General features: G+C 49.6%; 1 protein-coding gene across 2 annotated transcripts in view; it reads right to left on the minus strand.

Annotated features, from left to right (window-relative positions):
* Positions 1–11,510, minus strand: part of NRG2 (neuregulin 2) — a 314,296-nt gene extending 302,786 nt beyond the window's left edge. Inside the window, exons 1-2 of one of the 2 annotated variants that reach the window (XM_084636241.1) lie at positions 11,374–11,510; positions 9,984–10,619 (exon numbers count right to left, since the gene is read on the minus strand). In XM_084636241.1, the coding sequence (XP_084492367.1) occupies positions 9,984–10,422 (439 nt within the window). In that variant the 5' untranslated portion in view covers positions 10,423–10,619; positions 11,374–11,510. Of the gene's footprint in view, positions 1–9,983; positions 10,620–11,373 lie in introns of those variants that run through there. The other variant, XM_084636240.1, reaches the window with a different exon arrangement.
* Positions 11,511–12,111: the final 601 nt, after the last annotated feature.

Raw genomic sequence — 12,111 nt, forward strand, 5'->3', positions numbered from 1 at the left:
GCCTCTTGCCCATATATTGGTAGAAGCTGCTTTGCTCTTCTATTAAGTACAGTGTGTCCTTCCACAAATTCTGCAAATGCCTTTTAATTGTCCTCAGTGCTTCACTCCAGACATTGGACACAGCCCTAGCTTATCAGCATCTTCATTTTTTTCCCCAATCGCTTCCACAGTCTGTTGGCTTTAAGAACTAGACCCTGAGGCTGCAATCAGATCCTCTGCAGGCATCCGTCTGCACTGATGCAGATCTCACTGCAGAATCCAGGCCTTCACTTGTGCCAAGCACCCGCACAAATACGCCACACTGGGCTTTTCACCAGAGTTCCTCATGCCCGGCTCCCAACCCACCTGCCTTCCGCCAAATGGAGCTGTAATTTCAGAAACCTTGGAAGGGCCAAACCGACTGCAAGAAAGAAATCACAAACGTGGTTAGCCTAACTTACCTTGAGAAACTCAGAGGGACTGAGCTGTTGGTCAAATAAAAGCTTTTACCTCACCCACGTTACCTCTCTAATACCCTGGGACTGACAGGGCAACACCACCACTTCATACACTCACTAGGGGACAGAGAATATTAGGCCAACATTTGGCACACTGTACCTCCTCTGCAAATCACGTGAAGAAGGGACAGGACCAACAGCCAAGGAAAATACCAATGCACAAGTTAACTGGGCGACTCCTGCATCTCAAGGTCTAACGTTCACTCCATCTGCCTAAAGCAAAGAGTAGAGGCAAAGAGTCAGATTTACAGCAGTTTAAACCCAGAGTTATTCAATTCAATTCAGTTCAGTGGAGTTGCGTTGAAATTATACCATGGAAGGAGAGCAGAGTTGCAGGGCACGTCTGCCCTGGCCTGCAATTCAGACTACGGGGGTGTGAACTGCAGCGTGCCCCAAAGTGCTGCACTGTATCTCCCCCACATTGATGCTGGGGGTGCAAAAGTGGAGGCTCCCGGTTGGCAATACTGTAGTCCTCTTCAGACAGGACTACATTCAGGCGAACTAGGGACCTTTTAGCTGACGCCTGCAGCATCCACACGGGGGAAATGTGTTACAGCACAGCACTTTGGTGCGCTCTGCCAGCCACAGCCTCACAGACTGAACCGAGGGGCAGTGTAGACAGCCACAGCAGAATAGCTGTAGTTCTCATCATTAGGGTTTTAATACTCGCTGTGGCCTTGACAACTTGGGGATCATGAGGGATGGGCCCTGGCTCACATACAACCCAGCTCCAAACATTGTGTGCGCTTGTGCGTACACACACTCACACACTTCTCTTTGGCAGGCAATGGCCAACTTTGGGACAAGAAACTCTTTTCAGCTAAATATCATCTGTTGTCCCCATTTTCCTCCCATGGTCCATCCCCCATCCGTGCTTTGAGTCCTGTTACAACAGCTATCAAAACTGGTGAGTTTGTCCTGCCATTGCTACATGGGTTCAGAGGTGACCTTTTTGGATATGAGCGGCTGCGGGGGACAAACCTATTGGAGTTTTGTTTGGGATTCTGCTTCAGTGACTTGGCATAGATCCTCAGGCCAGAAGGGACCACCAGATCATCTCATCTGATCTCCTGTATCTCACAGGCCACCAACACCACCCAGCATCCACACACTAAACCCAACAACCAAAATTAGACCAGAGCATTACAGCCCACAGGAAACTGAACTATTATGTGCCACAGGCCGTGAATAGAAGGGACTGAGGTGTGAACATTGCCCCTATGGGCCTCCACCAGCAGAGCACAAATCTGCTAACTTGTGTCCCACATAGATCTACCCACCTCTGCATCTTTTGTTCATTATCCTGCCTCTCTCTGTCTGTCATGGATCTCATGTCATCACCATATTCCGTGAGATGAGACCGCACCGGTGAATTCCCCCAAAGGAATTGTCTTCCCTGAGGAAGCTGCAGATGGAGGGTGCTGCAGCACTGGGACCAGGGCAGGCCTCAAGGGGAGATCTCTGCTCATCTCCATCAGGAGGCAATTGACGTTCAGGGTGAGATCCAGAGAGGATGGTCACCAGGTGCCGCTAGGAGTGATTGGACTGGAGGGCTACACGGGGCAGCTAGTTCTAAAAGGAGTGCGACTCCGCTCTCTTGCTCTGAAGACACCAGTGTCCCAGTTATAGAGGAGTGCCTTGCACTGAGGGTTCCCCAGCAGCTGAGTTCTCCTATTAAAAGTCAGGTGGACCAGCAGATGGACCTGACACCAGTCAGAGGAGATGAACTCTCACCTGCTCTCTATAGGCCAATCAATGATGGAGACAAGTGGACTGTTGGCATTAGTGTAACAACAACACGCAAAGAACAAGGTCATGTGGTTTGGATTGGGGAACTGGTGACGATGGTTGCTATAATTTAGTTCAAGCATCATGTACCTTGTGCGTTAAGGTGAAGGCAGGAGGCCCTTGACTGACATCCCCCAATGCCTGGCCATGTGTGTGTCAAGAATTAATGCTGCTCACATGTGGTGATCAAGAAACTGGTGGGCTCCGTGCCTGGCTGTCGCTGTGGTGTCCAGATCCACATTCTCTGATGGTGCACGTGGAGATGTCCCTTAGGACTCTCCTCGCCTGTGGGGCTAGCATAGGGGTGTCCCCTGCAGACATGCCAGGTACACTGCCATCATTGGGCTCTGTTCTGCAGGACTCTCTTACTATTCTCAGACTGTCTGCCAGAGCCACCGGCTGCACCGACTTTGCACTGAATCTGTGCCTCACTGCTTGCCCCAATGCGTGTTTTAACAGCGCTCAGCTTAATTTCATCCAGTGTGTGCATGGGCAGCACTGCAGAGAAACATCATTAGCAGAGTAATTGCTTGTTAGAAGGCAGTTGTCTGACCATGTCTGTGCTATTTAACCATTGGGATTTCTAACCGTTGCATGCAATAGAACATGGCAATGTCTGTGTGTCAGTGAGCTGTGAGTACCAGCGCGAGTTCCATGAAACAGGGATCATTTATGGATGCCTTGTGAAGGACAGGCAGTAAAGGTGAAGAAGGGGAAGACGTCCTTAGCCTTGCTGCTTTATTAGATGTCTAACTAGAGACAATTGCCAAGATTTTCCCAGGAGGCAGACAAATTTTCAGCACACTAGCACCTCTCAGCTTTGAAAATTCCACTGGTTACAAGATCAGCCAACAACGAGCTCTCAGCTTTCCTACTGCATGTTCCACAAGCCCTTTGAAAATCCCACTGCAGATTTGCTTGCAATCCTTGATGTCAGTCAAATTTTACATCCACTTGTGCTGTTTTAACTGGGAGTGGCTGGGTCATTACTCATATTGAATCTATTTCCCTGTTAAGTAGGTGTTAAATATCCTCACACCTTCTTGTCAACTGTCTAAATGGGCCATCTTGATTATCACTGTAAAAGTTTTTTTCTCCTGCTGATAATTGCCTATCTTAATTAATTAGCCTCTTACAGTTGTATGGCAACTTCCACCTTCTCTGTTTGTATATATAGATCTTATTATTATATGTTCCATTCTATGCATCCGATGAAGTGAGCTGTAGCTCACAAAAGCTTATGCTCTAATAAATTTGTCAGTCTCTAAGGTGCCACAAGTCCTCCTGTTCTTTTTGCGGATACAGACTAACATGGCTGCTACCCTGAAACCTTAATTTTCATTGTATGACACACACACACAAAAAACACTGTATAATTTACCCTAAGGGATTTCCTGGGGCTTGGGTGCTTGCTGGGAAGACCGCTGTGTCATTTATTAAATGGAATGACTCTTAAAAAGAGAGAGAATTTCACCAGTGTGATCAGCGATTACCAAATCTGGCAAAGTCCGTTATTATTATGCCTGCTATTTAGTGGCCTAGGTGAAATGGATTGGTGGAGCCCAGTTCATTCCCAAGATATTCCCTCATCACAAAACAACCTTGCAACAGACATTAATAGAGGCGGTATCTCCTTTGCATTAGATTACTATTTTGCATTCTACTTAGGCCTACCCATGAAGAACTCTTGTATATTTCAGCTGCTGCAGCCAGAGTACGGCTACCCGTTTACATAGTGGTGCTTCTCTGATGGAGATGGTTGTTCCTGTGCACTGGCTTCTGATTTGTTTCCAAACGCAATTCAAGGCGGTAGTTGTGATTTATAAAGCCTTTTATGGTTCAGATCCTGTGTCTGTGAGAACCTGCTCCCCACAGTGTTTTACCCCAGTAGTTGTGATAACTGGGGGGCACTGGAGCTAAAAGTCTGCAGCTGGTTTTGTCAGAGGAGGGGTGGCCAGAGTTCTGAGTGGAAGGCCCTTAGCTCCGGAACTCATTTATTATTTGGATTGTGCTCGTGCCTAGGTACTCCAGTCTCTGTTGACCTCTAGGGCACACTGCAAGGACTGTATATTTACCCAGGCTTTTCTGAACTAAGAGGAATCAGTAGAGTGACACGTCTTCATTTTATAGACTTGGTTTGTTTTAATAATGGCTTTCATTTATTTCTAAAATATGGGCACCTGCCGGCTGGGATAGGCACAGTTCTATGCCCCCAAAAGTAAGCAATAAAATAAACACTTGGCCCCAAACGTTTTGGCAGGCTCAGCTGAGAACCCAAGGACAGAATCAGTCACAAAGTCTGAGCTACCTTCCACGTCAGGGCAGAGGCAAAATTCTGCACCTGAGCAAAACTGAGTCGGCACCCTGTGTGAATGTGCCATCTTTGCAAGAAGAAAAAGCTTTCTGCAGCAAAATGACCATTTTCCATTTGCAAAAGCTCAAGGCAAGAAGGAGACAGCTTTCGCTTTCCTGCGAACCAGAGGAAGTGTGATTTTTCTGAAGGTGGTGCGAAATAGTTTCAGACAGCTCTAATTAGCAGGGCAGTGAGCAGGGGAAGCTGACTCTGCTGCTGCCTGTGTTGTACCTGTTCTGGGTATAAAGAGAGACTGTCAAGCCAGCACCTTTCACCAGCATTATATTCAGTTCACTGTTTATTTTAAATGTGTTGAATGAATTACCCAAAGAAAAAGGAACGAGCATTTTCTGCAGATTCTGCACAAGCTGCCAGTATTGTGCTTTAAATGCTGTTTTGGATGGGACCACAGGTATTCAGTTCTCAGGAAGGTACATTTGCCATTGTGTACTCAAAACTTTGAGCACCCATCCCTGATTAACACCAGCTGGTGTGGCAAAGCCAATACCAAGTTCAGCAAGTTGAGAAATGTACCTCCCAGCAAAAATGATGTGATATTTAGGGCCCCATCCTGCAATCCTTGTGCATTCAAAACTGGTCTTGTGCTCAAGAAGAATTCTGAATGTCTATCGCATGCAAGATCAGGCACTCTATCTGTAAGGAGCATCCACTGTAGTAATAAAGCCCAAGCCTGGACATACTTTCTATGGAGCATAGTTCTTACTGCTGTGAATAGCCCTATTTAATTGTAGTAGCAACCACTATGCCCTGTACTGGACTTCCATAGTGCTTTCTATCAAGGATCTCAGAGAGATGTACAAACCTGCTCTGGGAGGCAGGTTGATATTAAAATTCCTGTGGGGAAACTGAGGCACGATGGGCTCAATTGGCTTGCTCAAGGTCACAGAATTAGTCTTTAATAAAGCCCAGGTCTCCGGATTCTAAATCTTATGCTTTAACAACAAAGCCATCCCTCCCCTCACTCAATTAGATATTTTAAAATATATATTAAGCTTGCAGAGCAGTATTTATTTAGTCATTTAAAGTGTACAACAGCTGAAGATGCTGAATGCTCTTTAAAGGTCTGATCCCACTTCCAGTACAGTCAGTGGCACAATTTCCCATCGTCTTCAACAGAATCGGGAGTAGGCCAAAGCCGAAATTCCACTGGTCACTGTAAATGTTTGAGGGGAAGCGAAGGTTGCCTCGTGGACATATTCCTTCCTCCTTGGTCCACCCACATGTGCAGAGAGAAATGAGGTCACCCCAAAACAAGCAGCAAATGGATGCCAAAAGAAAATCCATGTGAAGGATACATACTAAAGAAAATAAATATATAACAATATAGGTAGCAATAACACAGCTAGAATATTGGTTGTCAAAGAGGCTTTTTAAATGGCCTTTAGGCAGATAGCTATCCCGACCCACACTATCCCGTGACACACATAATACCACCTTTCATCCAAGGAACTCCCAGTGTTCCCAAACATTCATTAATCCCCCAACTCCACTGAGAGAAGGTGACAACTATTCTGTGCATCTTACAGATAGGTAAACTGAGCCAAAGAGCTCTTCCCTGTCCTTTCCCAAAGTCAGTCAGGGGCAGAGTTGAAAACAGAACCCAGGAGTCCCAACACCCAGAGCCTTGGTCTAACTATGGGGACACTGCCTCCAACATCAGGACACACTTAAGGGAGATGCAGGTTAGGCTCACAACGGATGCATACTTTATGGAGATACTTTTGACAATTAAAATCCTAGGTACTTGATCCCTATCACCTGTATTGTGTATCGTCCTGCCCTTTTGCACCATACAGACTTATTATTCTAATAGGTCCTCTGCATCTCATCAGGGACCCGATCATCCAGCCTGTCCCCCCTTTATATCCTGCCCCTCAGCCTTCTGCCTGGGCACTAGATGGCCCTTGTTTCAATGCTGTTCCTTTGCAGAACACCATGCGAGACACATCTTTGCAGCACGTCGGCCCATGGACTCAAACCTGCAATCTGACCTTGCAACGTGCCGAGCACCCTTAGCTCCCACTAAAGTCAATGGGAGCAGAGGGCACGCTGCCCCTCTCAAGAAGTGCTGCACTGCTTCCAGAATCAAGCTCTTAATCTCTAAAGCAGAGCAGAGCACAAACCACTAGGCACCAGGCTCACCCCTGAGACTGGCCACAGAGGCGAAGCAAGCAGCCATTTGAGGTCCTAGTCCTTGTAGAAATGACATTGGAGCAGAGTTATTAAGTCCATCTCCTTGCCAGTGCAGGAAGGTTCCCTAGGCTCCGCTCTCCAGTGCTCCGCACAGTCTAGTTTTCAACATCCCAAACAATGGTGCACCCGCCACTTCCCTTAGAGACCACTCCATGGTCTAACAGGGAACCCACAATCCCATGCTAATTCTGAAGCTCCATGGACCACCTCCATCTCCCTCTTTCGCAGCAGGAAACAACTCACCAGCAAGCCCACTTTTCTTCCCCGACACAAGGCAAGCAGGGAGAAGACAAATCACAGCCTGATTGCCCAATACACGCACCTGCAGCAGCTGGGGGCATCACAAATCAAAAGATCAGTCCTACCTGGCATGTCACCTTCGACACTAACCTCCCAGTATTGTACTGGCACACAGGAGAGCAGAAGTCAATGGGTTGTCAAAACATTAGTGCTATGAAGTTGCTGTTCAATTCTGCTACTTAACCACCTTTATGACAGTTACTATGTCCCAGCTTCTTTATTTTGCAACCTGCCATACAGCTCTGATGAGACAACAGCACTGACAACCTGCAGATTCTTTTAGCCAAGAGGCCTTCTTCAGACTGTTGAAAATACAGAAATAAGTGCATTAGGGCCAAGAAGGCAACATAGTCAGAATGGCAGCTTTTATCTGGCTACCTACAGCAGCCTACGCGCTTTCCTTTAACCCTCTGAGCCAGATCCAGGAAGGAGTAGAGTACTCTTGGCTCTCAGCAAAATCACTTGGGGTTGCTTAGAACCTTGCAGGATTGTGCCTTTTTTTGATGGACTAAAGCATGCAACCTACTTGCTGATGTGGTACCATCTGACTCCAAATGACAACCCCATGGAATTTACCAGTACTCTTCATGGTATGTGCTTTTTTATTTTGTGACAGTTATTTCACTAAATGTTATATGTTCGTGTTGGTCCATATACATACATAAATTAAATACAGGTCTCCTGATATTTATGTTCTTAGCCCATTCTTCTCAACGGCAATATATATGTGAGGTTCCTTCTCTCTCTCCCAGCAATCGCAATTGTAAACTTCTCTTTGTGATAATAGCTAAAGAGCAGACAGAGCCTGTTTTAACAATCTATGATCAATCCTCTTCAATGGCAAAGGATTTGCCCCAGAAAAGCCTACTTTTAAAAAAAACTATTAAATGTTCATTATAGAGCTAAGTATAACTAGCATGTCACATAGCCTTTAATGGGGAAAAGGTCTATTAACCTGATGAGTGAGTACGTATATAGGGAATCTGAATCATCTTGAGATATGCACTGCGTATAGTTATAATCCATTGGCCAAATTGGAACCTGTCCTAAGGAGAAATTTGTTGTTCATTTTCCACTGCACCACAGGGTTCTCACCACTTCCTGGGCCATGGTGTGGTGTCTGAGAATTAAAGCCAAACTAATGGCCAAGCTCGCATCCTAAACCTGGTCAAAATCATTCAATGCAAACAAAAATAATCAAAGATCATCAAAACATGAAATTTTAAAACCGTATGCCAGCTTTTCCAGATTACAATAATGAAATTCCAGGCCAAAAAATAGTAATAAATAAACCAACACTTTCCTGTTGAACTAATTTGACATCTCTGTTTGAAAATAACCTGATGAAGTCTAAGATATACAGTACAGAACAAATACAATATGTTACTTTAAGAAAAACTAAATATGGTGGAAGAAAAAACTTCAGAAAATTAGAACACCATTTTGACAGATGCAAAACTTTTCAATGGTTATTGCACATCCCTGCTAGCCAGTCTATTCCAAACACATACACATGTCAATAAAATATTGGTCTCTGCATTTGTAAACATGTTATCTGCTATAGGAAAGCAGTGCATCAGATGCAATTGAGTGGCTACAGAGTTGATGGGGCCAGAACTTCATGCTATTACAAGGTCTTTCATTCAGTAGATTGGCTGCAGTTATCAACGAAAAGCCAGAACAAAAAGAAACGTTAAATATGAAAAACATAAGACACTGACAACAAATACTTTAGTGAGCTATAATGCGACTGAAGCACTAACAAAAAGAACAGCGAGATCCAATTTCAAAATAGACTCTGAATTAAATCGCAAATTGTACCAAAGCAGCTCGTGTTTATTTGACTTTCTGATACCAAGGAACGTGTTAAGGCAGCTGCACCGTTGCACCGTTCCACCAGCACCCTGGATGCTATCTCCCTAATCACCTGCATGCTTGTACTGCAACCAGCCTAGAGGAGACGGATGCAGTCAATACGGGTTGCCATTGAGGTGTTAGTGCACAACTGACAACGTCCAGCAGGAGTAAGTTACCAGGATAGGTCATCGTCACAAACAACTGAAAGAAATTCTGTTCCAGGCAGCATTCGCACTCTTCAAGGAAATCAAAGATCAACGACACAAATGGGGTTCACCTCACAAGGGCTGGCTTGTGTTCCCTCAAGAAGCAACCTCTCTAAGCTGCTTTGGAAAAGCAGGACAGCCCACAGGAACAGAAACGATCCACATATAGATAAACAGCCACCAAGAAAGTCAGCCTACAACCCCCGAGTTACATTTCTGTGGCTGTGGACGTGGGGCAGCGAGGAAGGCGTTGTTTACATGAGTTGCGTGCCTGCCTGACACTAGGAGAAGCAGCGTTCAACATGCAGATCAGGAGTTTTTAAAACAGATCAAGTCATATTCAACAAATCAAATTCAATGCCCCCACACCTGCTCCCCTCCAGTCTCCCGTCCCCAAATCAAGCCTGCCAGTATTTCCCAGTCACTAAGGGGAGAGACAAACGGTCTCCAGGTGCAGGTACCTGTTCCTGACCCAGAACTCCACGGACACAATAAACACATGACAAACACTAAACTTTCTTTTTTCTACGTGTAACCCCAGGGCGATGCTGGGATGGCAGGTCTCCAGCAGCACATGCCAGCCACCAAACGCAGTTCCCAAACGGTTTGGTGGCGCGCTAGGCAGAGGGAGTCTGCTGGCCAACAATCCCCATCTGCCTGGCCCCCAGCAGCCTCCAAACACCCCACACACCCAGACTCACCCCCCTAATCCCCGCAACAGCAGCTCCTGGGCCGGAGAGGAGAGGAAGGCAGCCCCAGGCAACTCACCGCAGTCTGCGCACAGGATCCTGCCCACATCCTTCTTGAGGTTCTTGCCGCTGGTGTCCAGGGGGGCGAAGGATGTCCTGAAGACCAGGGGCTGCTCGGTGGGCTCCAGGAAGAAGATGTAGCGGTGGTTCCTCTTCACTTTGAAGCAGGGCGCCGGGGAGCCCCCACTGCCCACGCTGATCAGCTGCTCGCGCTGCAGCCCCCCGCTGTTGCGGGGCCACAGGTCCAAGACTTTCACCAGGACCACCCCAGCGGAGGCAGGGGGCTCGCGGGTGCCATTGCCGCTGCCGGGCGGGGGGGGCAGCGCCTGCACCTTGCCCTCCACCACCACGGCCGCAGTGTACGCCTGGTCCTGCACCGATTTGAGGCTGGGGGAGTAGCAGGCGAGAGACACCCCGAAGAGCAGCATGGAGAAGCCGGGGGTCGGATCGCGCCTCATGCCGGCGGCTGCTGCGGCGGCTGCTGTCCGGGCTGCAGGGCTGCGGCTGCTCGGGAGGCGCAGCGGGGCGGGCGCTGCTGCTGCTGGCGCACGGAGCCTCCTCCAGTCGCGGCGCTGAGCAGCAGACCTGCCGCATCTGGCCAGGCCATTTGGGGGGCTGCCGCTTCGCCGCCGCTTCGGGAGGGGAAACAGAGGCGCTGGAGGACCGGAAACAGCGTAATCTCAGCGCCCGCTGGCCGGCACCTCCCCGGGCGGCGCAGCAGCCTCCCCAGGCACCAGGGCACGGAGCTGCGCGGCGCACCGACCCTGGGCGCCCTGCCCCCGTGCACCGGCGGATGGAGCCAGGGAAGGCAGGGGGCTGCCCGCTCGCGCCGGGCAGGGGACCCGAGTGAGCTCCCGGGCCCCGAGGGGATGCCCCGGCCTCTGCAGAGCGCACCCGACTTGTGCTGACCCGTTGCGCCGGGAGCGCCCTGAAATCCCCAGCAGGGTCTGGCCCAGCTACCCCGCGCGGCCCCTGCCTGAGTCCTGCCTGGGCCAGGCAGTCCCAGCGGCTGGGCAGGTGAGTCCCCGCGGAGCAGGTGACTTCCCCGATCCCCGGGGATTTTGTCCCTGAAGGGATCCCGGGGAACCCTGAGCGTGGCTCCCCGTGCAGGGGATCTCCGGGACTCCCTGCCCCCCGGGAGAGCCGGTGTCAGTGCTCCCCGGAACCTCTCCGCCCGGAGCCCGCTCCCTTGGGGGAGGGTGTCGGGCACTCCCTGCCCCCTCGGGGATGCAGCCCTCTGCAGGGCAGGGCTGGGACGCCCGGTGCAAGGGACCCCCCCCCCCATGCGGGTGGGAGCTGCAAGGAGAGTCGCGAGGCAACCCGCGGTCTCCCAAGCAGATGCTCAGCTCAGGGCTTCCCTTGGCGGCCCCTCCAGAAGGTGCCACATTGATGCGCGCTCAGTCACCTACCTCTATGCCATGCCTCGAGCCCGAGCGTCCCCGGGAGCTGCCCCGCGAGCGGCGGAGAGCCCCGGGCAGCCGGACCGCCGATGTCTCGCCCCTCAGCCTGCACCAAGGACACGAGGAGCCGGTGGCTGCAGCAGGCGGAGGTGGGGGGAACCTACCAGTAAGTCACTGGGTTTACATTTGTGTTGCCAGAGGGCCTGGCTGACTCCCCAGCATTGCCCTGTTTTATTGGTGCGACTGGCAGCCTGCAATTGCAAGAGGGGTGGGCTGGAAACGGGGGCAGAGCCGATCTCGCCTAGCGTGGGGAGGATGGCCGGGAGGGGGGTCCCCAGGATGGGAGGAGGGAGGGAGAACTAGATAGCTGATTTCTGCAGCCCTTGGCATTCCGATCACATCCTCTCAAGACCTGCCCATCTCCACACTGCATTACAGCTCCGGTCAAAACACGAGCATTTCCTTCGTCAACCCGACAGTCAGCTAAACCACATTCGGGACAGGAGGAAGCGCCGCTTAACCGGTTGCAACGGAATATTATCTGCTGCCAGGGGCACCAGCCCTGCAGATTTCACAACTCCAAACTGGCAACAGGGTTGGGCCGCCCTGCCCTACACATCTACTTTCCTGTCTCAGGATTACTTTGGAGCTGGAATTTTATGCATGACACCCCAGTCAAATGCAGTTTAAGAAAAAGAAACTAACTGGCAAAAGGAAAGATAGCAGCTGAAGAGAAAATGGCTTCTT

The sequence above is a fragment of the Lepidochelys olivacea genome (assembly GCF_965140295.1).
Source record: "Lepidochelys olivacea isolate rLepOli2 genome assembly, chromosome: 8".
NCBI classification, from domain to species: domain Eukaryota; kingdom Metazoa; phylum Chordata; order Testudines; family Cheloniidae; genus Lepidochelys; species Lepidochelys olivacea.